Source organism: Narcine bancroftii, chromosome 6, assembly GCF_036971445.1.
Source record: "Narcine bancroftii isolate sNarBan1 chromosome 6, sNarBan1.hap1, whole genome shotgun sequence".
Classification (NCBI taxonomy): Eukaryota; Metazoa; Chordata; class Chondrichthyes; order Torpediniformes; family Narcinidae; genus Narcine; species Narcine bancroftii.
In genome coordinates this window covers 250,159,343-250,174,890 of record NC_091474.1, presented here as the reverse complement: position 1 = coordinate 250,174,890, position 15,548 = coordinate 250,159,343, and the positions used below count along the sequence as shown (strand labels likewise).

The 15,548-nt window shown below is 40.7% G+C and overlaps 2 protein-coding genes across 7 annotated transcripts in view; one reads left to right on the top strand and one right to left on the bottom strand.

The window, feature by feature from the left end:
• LOC138737391 (dynein axonemal heavy chain 8-like) overlaps window positions 1-190 on the bottom strand; it is a 55,083-nt gene extending 54,893 nt beyond the window's left edge. Inside the window, exon 1 of the mRNA XM_069888137.1 lies at window positions 49-190. Coding sequence (XP_069744238.1) covers window positions 49-190 — 142 coding nt within the window. The remainder of the gene's footprint in view (window positions 1-48) is intronic.
• The window catches only part of LOC138737226 (cullin-9-like), a 316,560-nt gene that overhangs the window by 12,435 nt on the left and 288,577 nt on the right, over window positions 1-15,548 (top strand). For 5 of the 6 annotated variants that reach the window (XM_069887917.1, XM_069887915.1, XM_069887914.1 and 2 more), the window contains exons 2-3: window positions 9,283-9,454; window positions 11,020-11,631. The exons of the other annotated variant lie outside the window; for it this stretch is intronic. In XM_069887917.1, the coding sequence (XP_069744018.1) occupies window positions 11,022-11,631 (610 nt within the window). In that variant the 5' untranslated portion in view covers window positions 9,283-9,454; window positions 11,020-11,021. The remainder of the gene's footprint in view (window positions 1-9,282; window positions 9,455-11,019; window positions 11,632-15,548) is intronic. 6 annotated transcript variants of the gene reach the window in all.

The following is a 15,548-nucleotide window of genomic DNA, read 5'->3' as shown; positions in this document are numbered from 1 at the left end:
TGATATCATTTCTCAACATATATTCCACCTCCTTATCCATGAATTTACTTTTTTGAATGTTTATTCTGTATGGGTGTTGTTTAATGGGACTTGCTTCTCCAACATCCACATTGTGATAAATCACTGATGTCCTTTTTGGAATATCAGGAAACAAACTCGTATATTTTAAAATTAATTCCTTCAACTGCATCTGTTCTTGTGACTTAAGATGACCTAACTAAAAAAAAAAGAAGAAAAGACGCCGGAAGAGAAAGGAGAAGGCCTTACCTGCATGAAGAAACAGGGAGCTGTCGTGGAGAAGAGAGCCCGTTCTCCAAAGTTGGTGACGACCCTGCAGAGTCGTGACCCCCCCCCCGACTGCTGGAATGCAAAAATGGCTCTCTGAGCCAAACAAAAGTGCACAAATGCGCATGTGTGAGGAGTCACGCATGTGCAGTGTGCTCACTTAGGAAGGAGAACACCGACGGGACGGGGGCCCAGCTGAGGAGCGGGCAAACACAGTGCGATCAGCTGAGGATGCCCGACACTAGGGCTCTCAGCTGGAAGAAGAGGAAAGTGACAGGAAAGGGAGTGATAGGAAGGAAGAGCAGCAACAGGAGGCTCAACAGATGAGTAGCCCAGAAGAAGAGGACCAACAGCAAGAAGCCAAGCAAGAAGAAGACCAGTCTTTGCCCTGTGCTTCTTGGCACAAATGGGCCTAGAGGATGAACTGCAGACGTGTTAGTTTGACATCTGGTGGTTGGATACTGATAGATAAAATCAAGATGCGTTTCACAAACATTTCTCGGACTAGTTGACCCTGTATTGAATGTGCCCAGAAGTATTGAACTGCACGTTTTACAAACATTTCTACGTCTGATTCCACCTCTATTGAATTCGCCCATTGTATTTGAATGAAGATCTACCGGGACCAATACCAAAAGAGGGTGCACAAAATCAGTGAACCGGTGTGGACTCGAAAGGCCAACATGGCCTGTTTCTGCTCCGTAAATGGTTATATGGTTAAGGCATAGATATGGAAGAATTTATAAAAGAATGGATCCCAAAGGTCCTGGGAATGACAGAAATACAGGAAGGAATGGAAATAGAAAGGGCACACAGAACACAGCAAAAACCAAGATCTGTTTAGTAAAATTTTTGAGATACATGACAAGAGAAAATATACTGGAGTGGGCAAGGAATAAAATTAGAAAAGACAAAAAACCATTGGAATACAAGGGTCAAAAAATATTTTTTTACCCAGACATAAGTTTTGAAATCTTAAAGAAGAGGAAGGAGTTTAATACAGCAAAATCGATCCTATGGAAAAAAGATTATAAATTTATGTTAAGATATCCAGCTCTGCTTAAAATAGTTATCCCGGGGCAGCAAAACAGACTGTTCTCGGATCTGGAGGAAGCACGAGAATTTGCAGAACGCCTGGAGGACAGAAGGAGAGATGATGTAACAAGAATGAAAAATAACGAGAAAATACATATAAAGATGTAAAAATAATGTATGTAAGAAGTAAAGAAGGGAAAGAAAAGGGGAAAAAGATGACCTAACTTTTCCTCCAAATTTTCCAAAATTGCTGAGTTAAACATACGTACAGGAACCATGGTTTAAGGTTACCGTCACAAGATTCTGATTTCATAATCTTATGATTCATTACTTCCTTAACCTGTCAACAGCTAACACCTCTGATACAGATTGTTCTCCACTACCATTATCCTCATAATAAGGTTTCAACAATTCACCCTTTAAGTAATGACCACAAGACATTTCTTTAATCTCCTGTTCATTTACTGTTTTGTCTGTTAAGTCAACAAGACCTGTATCTGCTCTCTGCAGCCGAATTAACTTTTTTCTTGACAAAGAGAAATCCTTACTCACTATTACCCTGCTCTTTCAAAACCATTTCAGAAGCACTGGGCAAATCTCTGTCAACTAGATCTTCTTCATTACTCAATAATTTCTTAGACACCGACCTTGTTACTGCACACACAGGATATCTCACAATTCTCTTCCACCTCATTTTTCCAAGGCCTACCTATTAATCTCTAAACTGAACCAACTTTGAGGCTCACCAACGGTCAAACCATACAGATTTCTTCAGAGGAAAATCAATATAAGATTAATTCCATGTTTTAATCAAACTCCTAAATTTTTGTCTATACTCTTCTGGAACCAACTCAGAAGCTTTCAATCTCACTTCTCATTCTTCCAAGTTCTCTGGTTGCAGACAACTCTTATACTGTGCACAGAATTTAAGATTTATAAAGTTCACCAGGCTTTGGTGCTCGAAAGGTAAATGTTTACTGCTCAGCAAGGTCCTTGAAGGTTTGCAGAGAGATATGTATTGTTCCAGGATTTCCATAACTGAGGTACCACCATTAGTCACCTCAATGTCTTGCTGATGAAACTTGCCCCATCAGGGTTCTCCAGATGATAACCTCTTTCTTTCAGGCTAGCACAAAGTTCCTTTCTATTCCATTTATTCCAAGGAAAACATCAGACAGATAGCACTTCCAGCATCTGCCCACTCTGGAGCTTCTGTTTCAGTTCGAACAAGCTTCTCCTGGTTTATTTTCAGCTGTGTGTCTTTCTCTCCATCAGAGATTCAAACTGCCAGCCACATGTCCTCCTCTCTCTCACTTGCAAATCCCCCCCCACCTTCTCCAGCAAATGATTGGAGTTAGTCTTCTGATCCCATCTGTTGTTTTAGGTAAACAAACCTCTCAGTGAGCACTTTGTAGAGAGGTCAAAAGCCTTGCAAAAAGGTCCAACACAGACAACCTGACTCCAGTCCATTAATTTGATGACATCATTTCAATAGCACCTACTTGTGAAATGTGCATGGCATTCTCCATAGATTCTGTAAAGTGACTGAATAGGCATTCTTCAGTATTTCAAATAAGATCTGTTTTAAAGTGTGTGTGTGTATATGTAATCTTCTCTAATTTTATCAATTTATCTCCCAAAAAATCTCCAAGTATTCCATCACATTATCCATGCTTATTAAGTTAGGTAAATAATTTGTTAATAGGTTAGCTAATAATTTGGATACAATTTTATAATCTGTATTTAATAATGATATTGGACTATAAGAGGATGGTAATAAAGGTTCTTTCCTTTTCTTGGAATAACTGTTTTTAATGGTGTTTTAAAAGATTCTGGTAAGTCGTTAGAGTCATTTGATCCAAAAGTCCCATAAAAGCAGGAATTAACAACTCTTTAAATTCTATATAAAACTCTGGAGATAAACCATCCTCTCCTGGAGCCTTATTATTTGGCAAAGTCATCAAAATATCATAAAATTCAAAATCTCTAAAGGAATTGGATCATTTCTCATTGACATTTAATTCAGGCAGTGTAACTTGTGATAGATATTCATCTATTTTTTTTTTGTCCTTTAAAGATTTGGATTTCTTGCATTTTATATGTAATGTGACCAGTTTCTCTTTTTGTTGCTATTATTGTTCTTGATAATTGCTCTGCTTTGAGTTGCCATGCTAAAACTTTATGGGCTCTATCACATAATTCATAATATTTCTGTCGTGTGCACAGTGCATTTTTTTCGACTTTATAAGATTATCAAGTTTCAATTTTTTTGATTCCAATAATCCAACGTGCTGTCTCAATTCCAATAATCTTAATTTCTCTTCATTTTTCTGAACATGCAATTCCTTTTCTAAACACATCTTTGTCTAATTGACCTACTTCTTTCATATATTCCTTCTTTATTTTAGAAGTTTAACATTTTTTGTCCTCTTACATAGGCTTCATAGAGTCCCATATAATACATTGTGTTCATTAATTTTTAGAAAGAACTTTGTTGTCTCATAATTCACAAAAGTCTTTCCTCTTTAAAAATTCTATTTTAAATCTCCATCTATAACCTACATTTTGTTCTTCTTCCAACGCAGTTGACATCACTAAAGGCGAATAATCTGATAATATTCTTGCTTGATATTCAGTCTTCTGAACTCTAACTTGTAATTGTGTGAGCCCAGAGGACCCCAGAACCCAATAAACCATATAACAGTTTATGGCATGTAAACAGGCCATCTCGGCCCTACATGTCCATGCCGGTTCACTCAAACAACTCCACTAGATCCCCCTGCCTATTCTCTGCCCATAACCCTCTAACCCCCTCTTATCCATGTATATATCCAGCCTCCTCTTAACTGAAAGAATTGACTCTGCCTCAACGACTTCTTCCGGAAGTTTATTCCATTCAGCCACCACTCTAAGTGAAGAAGTATCCTCTGTTTCTCCTAAAATTTTGCCCCCTTACCCTCAACTTGTGTCCTCTTATTTTAATCTCCCCTGCTCTCAGGGGGAAGAGTCTACTTGCATCTATCTATTCCCTTCATAATTTTAAACACCTCTATCAAATCCCCTCTCAACTGTCTATGTTCCAATGAATAAAGTCCTAACCTCTTCAATCTTTCTCTGTACTCTAGGTATTTTAAGCCAGGCAACATCCTTGAAAATCTTCTCTGCACCCTCTCTACCTTATCTATATCCTTCCTATAATTTGGAGATCAGAACTGAACACAAAACTCCAAACCTGGCCTCACCAACACTTTAAACAGTCACAGCATCACTTTCCAGCTCCTATACTCCATGCTATAATTTATGAAGGCTAGCATTCCAAATGCCTTCTTAACCACCCTGTCAACATGGGAATCCACTCTCAAGGAACTCTGCACCGTAACTCCAAGATCTCTTTGTTCTTGTATATTTTCCAATGTCCTCCCCTTTACTAAATATGTGCTATTTTGATTACTTTTACTGAAATGAAGCACCTCACACTTCTCTACATTCAATTCCATCTGCCATCTTTCAGCCCAACTCTCCAGACAAACCAAATTCCTCTGTAATCCCTGAAAACCTTCCTCACTATCTACCACTCCGCCTATTTTTGTATCGTCTGCGTATTTACTTACCCAGTTTACCACCCCATCATCCAAATCATTAATATAAATTATGAACAACAGAGAACCTAACACCGATCCTTGAGGTACTCTGCTCATCACAGGCATCCATCCTGACAGACAGTTGTCCACCATATAACCATATAACCATTTACGGAGCGGAAACAGGCCATGTTGGCCTTTGGAGTCCGCACCGGTTCACTGATTTTGGGCACCCTCTTTAGGCATGACCCTCTGCTGTCTCTCCTCCAGCCACCTCTGAACCCATCTTACTCTTTTTCTATTAATCCCTAGTGACTGAACGTTCCTTACTAACCTTTCATGTGGATCCTTATCAAAAGCTTTGCTAAAATCCAGATAAACTACATCAACTGCCATACCTTCATCCACTTTTCTTGTCACTTCTTCGAAAAACTCAACAAGGTTCGTCAAACATGACCTCCCCTTCACAAACCCATGCTGGGTGCTCCTGATCAATCCCTGCTTTTCTAGATATTTATACACACCATCTCTAAGAATACTCTCCATAACTTTCCCTATCACCAAAGTCAAGCTTATAGGCCTATAATTACTTGGCCGACACCTCGTGCCTTTTTTAAACAACGGAACTACATTAGCAACCCTCCAATCCTGCGGCACCACATCCTCCTCCAGTGATCATTGAAAAATCACTGACAGTATCTCTGCTATTTGCTCCCTGACCTCCCTTAACGTCCTGGGGAAAATCCCATCAGGACCAGGAGACGTCCACTTTTGCTGACCCTGGAAGCTCCAAAACCCTCTCTTTACTAATCCCTATTTTTCCATAACTAAGCCACTTGCCTCACTTATTTCACAATGTCCTTTTCCTTTGTGAACACAGATGAGAAAAAATTGTTTAATATCTCTCCCATCTGATACAGTTCCTCGCACAGTTCATCACTCCCATTTCCCAGCAGTCCTATTCTATCCTTAACCCTCCTTTTAGTATTCACATATCAGTAAAAACCCTTAGGGTTTACTTTTACCTTGTCAGCTATTGACTCCTAATACCTTCTTTTTGCCTTTCTAATTTCCTTCTTAAGGTTTTTTCTGCAATATATGTAATAATCATACATCTTATCCATTTTTTGCTTCTTAAATTTAGTAATTTAAGTAATTATCCCAAACCAACTTCCTTATTTTTCCAGAAAACCATGGTTCCCTTAGGCATTTGGCCTTGCCTTTCGATCTGACTGGCACGTAAAGATCCTGTGCTCTCAATATCTCTTCTTTAAATACCTTCCAAATCTCCTCTACATCCTTTCCAGAAAAAAGATCAGCCCATACAATTTTCTCATCCCTTCTCATTTCTTCAAATCTGGCCTTCCCCCACTCGAAGACCTTCATTTAAGTTGAAGTTAATAGACCTGGGATCACTGGATCCAAAGTTCTCACCAAAGCACACTTCGATCACCCATCCTATTCTGTTCCCTAAACACTGCCTCCTCTCTAGTTGGTACCTCAACGTACTGCTGTAAAAAGCAATCCTGAACACATTGTACAAAGACTTAGCCATCCTGCCCTTTCACTGATTGTGTTTCCCAGTTAATGTTAGGAAAATTGAAATCCCCAACTATCACAACCCTATTTCTACTACACATCTCAGTTATTTCCCTGCACATTTGCTCTTCCAGTTCCCTATCCTCTTTTGGCGGCCTATAATATACCCCTATATTTGTAGCCTCACCTTTCTTATTTTTTAGTTCAACCCACAGAGCCTCGCGCGATGAGTCCTCCAGTCTATCTTGCCTCAGCACCGCTGTAATATCTTCCCTGACAAGCAACGTCACACCTCCACCTCGTACCCCACCAATTCTGTCACGTCTAAAGCAGCGAAATCCCAGAATATTTAGCTGCCAGTCACAACCTTCTATTTTTACCCTCACTATTGCGTGGCACAGGAAGTAATCCAGAGATTACACCCTTAGTGGTCCTTCTGAGCTCTCTGCCTAACTCCTTATATTCATTTTGTAGGATCGCTTCTTCCTTTTTACCAATGTCATTGGTACCAACGTGAACCACGACCTCAGACTCTTTCCCTTCCCACTTTAGAATGTTCTGGACTCGTGTAGCTACATCCCGAACCCTGGCATCAGGGAGGCAAACCACCATCTGGTTCTCTTTATCTTGTCCACAAAATCCTCTGTCGTTCGTCTCACCTTTTCTGGGCAATAAATATTCAAAAATATATACCCTCGAAATATTACCTTTTTCCCCCAGTTACAGCAAAATCTTTTCGACCTGATGATGCATTGAAGTATCAGCATCCACCTGTCTTGCTTTTTCAGGCTATGAATCGGCGTACACCTTTGCCTCATTAGGTTCTGCAAAAAAACCTGTTTCTCCCTTCTGGAACAGACCTTCAAAACTGCCGGATATTGTAAGACAAAGACATAAATTTTCTTCCTCAGAACATTTTAAACTGCATTGAATTCTTTCCTCTTTTTAACAACTAAAAACTTGTATTAGGATAGAAAAAAATCTTATTCCCATTATAAATCATAGGTGACTGTCGTTCTTTTGCTTGCTTTGCCGCTAGCTCTCTCGTACTTCATATTGAGAAAATCTGACTCGTATCGGGGGTGACTTCTGGTCTGGCTGTGGCTTTGGCCTCAATGTTCTATGTGCTGTCTCAATTTCAATGTCTCCTTGAAATTCAGTCACTCCCAAAGATTGTGGAATCCAAAGTTGTAAAAATTTTTAAAATTCTTATGCTTCATCCCCTTTAGGTTCAATAATCTTTGTTGTTTCTTCTGCTGAATTTCTCTAAAATGTCTATTTTCTGCATTAACTGATTGTCTGTTGCAGCTCCTTCTGCTTGACCACTTTCATTTGCTTCTTAATGCCTTGATTTTTAAATTCATTACCTTTAATTTTCTCATCCTGTACCAAATCCACCTGCTGCATCATTTTCTCAGTAAAGGTCTTGTTTTCAGCTACAATCTCTTCATATCTTTTTTTATTTCTGCCATTATAAACTTCCTATCTTGTTGGGAAGATTCCATATATTTTTTTTATTTCTTCTGCAGAAATAAATGATTCTTTAATTTTCTCCAGCTGTGGCCCTGGGACTTTGAGTAAACAGAAACTCCTTCCTGTTCATCATCTTGCTCACTGGAGCAGGAAGTCTGTTTGATTTTTTTTAAAAGTTGCCTCAGATGGCCATTGTCTGGAGAGACCTTGAACTGCAGATTCCAAGGTCTCCCCTACTCCTGGCTTATCTCCCCTGGGCAGTATCTTACGAACAGCTCTTGGATCCTTCATCATGGTAGGCCTTTTGGCCTTATCTCGATCTTTTTCTTACAGTAACGGCTGGCTTTTCTTTCTTTGGTGCCATTTTAAAATGTTCCGTTGGTCTTCCAATACTTTCTTTTATTTTTCTTGTTTTGCTAAATTTTTTTGAATCTTGTTTTCAACTTTGTTGAGGAGAGTAGGATTTGCAGTCTAACCCCATGTCATCACGTGGCATGCCCCCCATCCCTCCTTTACTTGATTCCACTCTTCACTTTGTTGAACATCTCTGTTCTGTCTGTCACAATAGTGTGGATCTCTCAGTGGCCATCTAATTCAATTCCCATCCCATTCCCTTGTTGACATGTCCGTCCATGGTCTCATGCACTGCTAGACTGAGATCACCCGTAAATTGGAGGAACAACACCTCATCTTCCATCTGGGTACTCTTCAATCCGATGGCATTAACATCGACCTCCGGCTTCCCTTGACCCTGCCCCCCCACTTCCCCGTTATTTCTTCCCCAGCACTTGTGCACGCTCTTTCTCTCTCCCTCCCCTTTTCCCTCTGTCTCTTTTCACAGCCAAAATCAATTCTCACCCACTCCTCTTCTTCAGTTAACACCTTTTGTTGGTATGCACTCCTCCCCCAGCCAGCCTTGTCTTTACCCTCACGCTTTACTGTTCTTATTCCATGAAGAAAGGCTCCGGTCCAAAATGTCGGTAATATATCTTTAATATATCTTTACCTCCAATGGATGCTGCAAGACCAGCTGAGTTCCTTCAGCATTTATTGTATATTTTTACAAATCTCAACCTTTGCCTTCTTCCTGGCTTCATCTGCCCATCAACCCCCCTTCCCCAGGTCCCCCTATTGCTTGCCACCTTATGCCCTCCCCCTCATATAATAGCTATCTCTCCTCTGCTCCTTTACTGCAGCAACTCTTTCAGTCCAGGTGAAGCATCTTCAAGACTGAAGGTTAGGTGAAGGTTACTGTGTCAAAGATTATAGAAACTTTTAAAACTTGGGAGTTGCTTGCATTTGTAGTAAAAACAGAAAATGTGGAAATATTTGAAAATTGATGTGAAATGTTAACTCTGAATTTCCACAGGGTGGATCCTGACTGAATTGTTCTGGAAGGTGATTGATTTCTGGTTTGGATTTTCCCTTTTTATACCTGACATTCGTACTGGAGATCCTACACCTCTTTACAAACGTTATTTCTTGTGAACCCTGATCAGAGCATCTAAAACACCTGGACCCAAAGGCTTTGACAGAAGAGGGTAATTATTATTATAGAGTGGCTTGTTTTTTTAACAAAGTAATTGTTCTGGTTTAAGATCTTGTGTGTCTCTCCTTCCTCTAGTAGTTTTAGACAACTTCAGTTTCTTTTATGCCAATTGTCTGTTGTTCAGACATACTGCTCAGGGCACTTGCTTCCCAATGAGAGAGGTGGACATTGGGTGCCCCCTTGTCCCACAGCCATGGCAGTGGCATGGCTAGATATTGGCCTGGCTGCTGGTGGTATCAATCTCCTCGCCTGGTTAGCTCCTTAGCAGAGTAGTCCCAGACTCCATAATTTCATAGTGTCCACTTGAGGTCCCCCAATTTTCAGCTACCTCTCCATTTCTGAGGGTCAGTGGGGTACCCTCATGGCAATCCAGGACTGCATGGTCAATTGTAGGGCTTGCAAACGTTCAGGTACACAGTGGGGAGGCATGTGTACAGGGAGGACTCAGTTTCCACATGGTCATCACCATCCATCCACACATACCCATCCCTTAACCATGTGTCGATTCTGTCCCCCCACTGGACAATGACTTGGACTTTGTCTGGGTCAAGATGGCAGCCAGACTGGCAAGCTGTTTTCAGGTGCTGCGTTTCAATTAACTTGGAAGCTGCCTCCATGACTTTCATTTCTAGGTTGGTCATTCACACTTTTGGGAAACTCTGATTCCTCCAGGAGGGAGATCACGTGGTGCCTTATCCTGCGCGCACGCACGCACACACACACACACACACACACACACACCTCTACCTACCTATTGGTTATGTATCTTTTTCTTTGCTACGAAAGAACACTGTTTGCCCTGTTGAGTTTCTCCAGAATTGTGTTTTTACTTTATTTTTACCCAAATCATCTTATTTTTATTTTAGACAACAATGGTCCCAATCCTTGTATATTACTTTTTACAGACTCTCATCAGAAAATCTTCCATCCACTACTACTCTCTGCCTCCTATCTCCCTAGATAATTTTTATACATACATAGAGCAGCTTAACAGGCCATTATGGCAATGAGCCCGTGCCACCCAATTTACACCCAATTGAACTACACCCCTGGTACGCTTTTGAATAGTGGGAGGAAACCACAGCCTTTGGGGAAAACCCATGCTGACATGAGAAGAGCATACAAACTCCTTACAGACAGCATGGAATTCGAACCCTGGTCGATGGCACTGTAAAAGCGAACCACTAAGCCAACTGTGCCACCCTTACAATCCCGTACAGTTTGGCAACTACGTTGGAGCCTTTGTTTTTTAAAATTTTGAGCCAAACTACCACGTCAAAAGCCTTGTTGAAGTTTGTATATTACCATGTCTGTTGCTCTTCCGTCATCAATTTTCTTAGTTACCCCTTTGGGGGTGGGGGGGATTTCAGTTCCTGCCTTTCCAAGTGAAAAAAAGCCTTGTCCTTGAGAATCTTTTCCACAGCTTCTACCATTGATGTAAACTCATTGCAAGATTGTGACTAATGGTCAACCTTGGGTCCAGAGTTGCATGTATTTTATAAGAATTGTTGCATATTGAAGAGACTTTTCTACAAGGACAATTTAAATTTTTTGCAGGTATGAACAAAATGGGTGAACGGCGCAGCAAAAACCTTCTGGTCCAACTGGGGCCCAAAATGCAGGCATATCCAGAGGAACTGATCAGACAGCGCCGTTCACACGATGGCCTTACAGAGTATCTCATTCGCTGGAATGTACTGACGATAGATGACAGTGGAGGCAGTAGCAGTAGTGGTGGAAACAGTTGTAGTGACAACAAAGCAGACAATATTTTAATGTGGATGTCAGCTGAAGATGTATATGCCAACTGTCCTCTCCTTGGGAAACGGAAACCTGAGAGTCAAAGAGTGAAAGTAGAACAGGAGCCAGTGAATGTTGACTCTGATGTCACGTTTGATGATGTAGAGTTGCTTGACATGAAGGAGGATGTCAAACATTTGGTGCAAAGAGCAAGGCGGCAGATGTCCCGCAAATCTGGACCAGACTCATCCCTGAATATTTCACACACAATTCACGTTCTGAGTGCCTATGCTAGTATTGGTTCACTAGTTGGCGTGTTCAAAGAGACCGGAGCTTTGGATGTACTTATGGAATTACTGTGTAACAAGGAAACGCAGACGCGCAGGAGTGCTGGGAAGATGCTTCGGGCTCTTGCTTCGCATGATGCAGGTAGGATGTTTATTGCTTAACAACACTTGCAGCCCAGCCCAATTTGGTGATCATATTCTGGAAAGGTCTGAATGTGGAGTGTAGAATATTGACTGAATAATTTGAGATATTTGAATGAATGGAATACTCTTGGAAGAGAATCCTTGACTTTTAATGTGGCGTTTTACATTTTCTGTGAGATAAGACCATAAGTAGGTGGTAGTGTAGGCCATTTAGCCTCTCATGTCTACATTGTTGTTCAGTAGATCATGACAGATCCAACATTTCTCAAGTACACTTCCCACCCTTTCCAAATCACCCTTGATTCCATTGTTGATGAGAAATCTAACTATCCATCTCTCTTGATTAGGGCCCTTAGCTTTCTGTGGAGAGAGCTCCAGAAACCCTGAGAAAATAAGTTCTTTCTAGTCTCTGTTTTAAATAGAGCCCCCTGATGAGGCCATATTTTCTGGTTTGGGCTCTCCTATAAAGAGGCAACATTCTCCCATCATTTACCCTAACTCAGTAACCCCTTACCACAGAGCACTTTTGGCATCCTCTGGAATTAAAGTTAAGAACCACTGCCCTTACTGTTAAGAATCTTTTTCAATATGATTGAACAATGAATGCTGCAGCACAGTACAGGCTCTTCGGACCTCGATGTTGTTCTGACCAATATATTCCTTAAAAAAAAAAGTACTAAACCCTTCCTACTCTATTTTTCTTCCATCCATAAACGTTCCTAATGTTTCAACCTCCATCGTCATCCTACACTCAGTACTTTGATGTATCACCAGGTCCACTATTCCAAAGTCCATTTGGCTAAATCAGTGGTTCTCAACCATTTTCTTTCCACTCACATCCCACTTTAAGTATTCCCTATGCCGTCGGTGCTCTCGATTAGTAAGGTGGTATGTGGGTGGAAAGAAAATGTTTGAAAACCACTGTTTTAATCGTACCTAATTGACTTGAAATGTGGACAGTTTCAAAACTCCAAAGGAAATGGACAAATGACAATGTTTCTCAAGCAAAATATTTCAGTTGCGGCGACGTACGTTTGTAGCGGCGAACTGGCCCCCACTTGTCATGCAAGTCAGTGGGGCAGCTGTGGCAAAGATGGTGTCATGGGACCATTTCTTCTGGTCCAGACTGGAAGGGTGCGTGACGCAAGTGCCAGAACACGGGGGGCGGGAGCAGAGATGGACTGAAAGGCTGCAGCGTGGAATTCAAAATAAAGCAGTTATGTTACTCGAGCTCTCAGCCTGTTGTCTCAGTCTTTTCGCTGCGGTGATGCACAACCCACTACACTGTTGACCCTGACGAGTCTCCATGTCCTGAAGACTCGACACAATGGAACCCGCAGCTGTAGGTACCGTTTCGTTGAAGCTGCCAACATTCTGGACAAACATGCCCTGTGCTTGGTTTGGCCAAACGGAAGCCCAGTTTCAAATCAAACAGATAACCTCCGATTCGGGGGGCGTGGCAAGATGGCATAGAGTCTAGACGTATAATCTCGATCTCTCTGGCCTGACTTTTAAGAACCCGTTTTTAACTCTGTTTTCAGGTTTAAAATTTTTAAAACTTAGTTTAAAGTATCAAGGAATTGTTATGGCTATTAATGGTCAAAAGATTAAACCTCAAGTACAGAAGGAACTACACTTTCGGACTGTTGAAGATTTAGAGCCTAAACAGCCTCCTTACACTTCAGGTTTGTCTTCTTTCAAGCCTAAATCACAGAGATTGCCTGTGGGAGCTGAAAAAATGACTACTACTCACCAGGAGAAGGATATCGCTGGAATTACCCATTCTCAGGAGGAAGGTGCGTGTGCCCCCGATGTGGATCCCGATCCTGGCAGCCTGCCAACTTTAATGGGGGGGTCACGCAAGAAGATGATTCCATTGTCTGAAATACCCCAAGATATACTCCAATCTGAATATTTTGGTCCTTTTTGTGAGTTTTTGAAGCAACAATGGGCTGTGGGGGGAGAACAGCGTCGGCCCCCTGAGGAAGTCGGGGTGCCATCGCTGGGAGTCCAGACTCGCAGTAAAACTGTTAAACTGCCTGTTGTTGAGATGCAGCAGGAGCTGCAGTTATCTGGTCCTGCCACTATGCAAGAGAAAGCAGGGCTGAGCTTTTCTGAATGACAATGTAAACAGCTAAGCCTTATCATTCAGCCAACGTTGAATGAAATGTCTCAAAGGCTCAGTTTGGGAATGGATACAGTTAAGATATGTTTGGAAGCAGTTTGTGAGGATTTTAAACAATTTCAGGCTGCTTTTTTGAAATGTCAACAGCAAGTGGCTTCTAATACAGAAAAAGTTTTGGAGGTGGAAAAATCCGTTAAAGAATTGTGAGAACGTGAGAGGGAGTTAGAGAGGAAAGTGGATTATTTGGAGAATCAAAGTAGAAGGAATAATGTGAAGATTGATGGTTTGCCAGAAGGTATGGAAGAACAAGATCTTCTTCGTTTTTTTTACCGAATGGATTCCACAAATACTGGGGCAGGAATTTTTCTCTGGAGGTCTCGTATTGGAAAGAGCTCATAGAACCTTAAGAAGAAGACCTTTGTCTGGTCAACCACCAAGACCCGTGATAATTCGATGTTGGAAAGAGAAATGATACTTCGTCTAGCAGTGCAAAATGCGAGACAGCGACAAGCTCCATTAATGATTCAGAATAGTAGAGTTTTTTTTCTATCCTGATTTGAGTCAAGAGGTTATTCAGCGTTGGCATCAATTTAATCCAGTTAAAGAAGTTTTGTGGCCTAAAGGTTATAAGTCTACTTTTCATTATCCGGCAGTGTTGAAGGTGTTTTGTGGAGACTTTCAATCTCGGTTTTTTGAGAATGAGCGTAAGCAATGAGTTTTGCTGACTCGTTGCCAGATGTAAGAGGACAAAGACCTAGCCCACCATTGTCTCCTAAAGAAAAATCTGGTTGTTCTGGAAATGGAAGAAACGGCAGAAATGGGAGAAATGGGAATGGAAAGAGTCCGCTCTCTTGAAATGGGGTAGCTGAGACTGGAATCCCTTGGATGAATAGAAGAACTTTTTTATTTTTACTTTCCTTTTATGTCATTATGATATTTTGTTGTTATTCTTTGTTTGGGTGGGGAGGGAGAGATTTGCTCCATGTTCTACTAGTCATCAGCCACTGGTGGGTGATCCACACCCAGTTTTTGTTTAGGGATTACTACCTTTTGGTAGTTTTTTTTGGGGGGGGGGGGTTTCTTTTTCCTTTTATTTTATTATTATTTTTCATTTTATTTAGACTTTGTGGTTTCTTTTTCTCCTAATGGAGGGCCTATTTACGTTGATCTGAGTCTTTATATATTGATATTATTAGCTTTTAGTAATATTAGTGGATATGTCAAAGTTGAAGTTTGCTTCTTTTAATGTCCGGGGTTTAAACAATCCGATTAAGCGTAAGCATATTTTTATTGTTCAATCTTTGGTAAAACGTGTTCGGTAGAGATATGATTTTATCTGAAATGATTAAATTTGAGAATTTTCTTATGAAGGTACCAGAGAAGGGTTATATTTTAGTTATGTATCAAATATTACAGGATGGTATGGATAAAAAGGGTTGGGATAAATCTAAAGGTAAATGGGAAGTTGATATTGGTTTTATTTTTTCCGAGGATCATTGGTCAGATATTTGTTATGATAGTGTAACGAGACTGATAAATGCACATTATGCGATGATTAATTATAATTTTTTACATCAATTATATTTAACACCTGAAAAATTGAGAAATATGGTCTTTAGGAACCAGATTTCTGTTCTAGATGTGGTAACGCTGTTGTAATTTTTTTTCATGCAGTTTGGGACTAGATAAACTTTAATTTGCTTTTGTGTGTTTGGTGCTATCTGTAGCGAAAAAATGTATTGCTAGTACGTGGAAAGATATGAATATGATTGATATTAATAGATGAAATG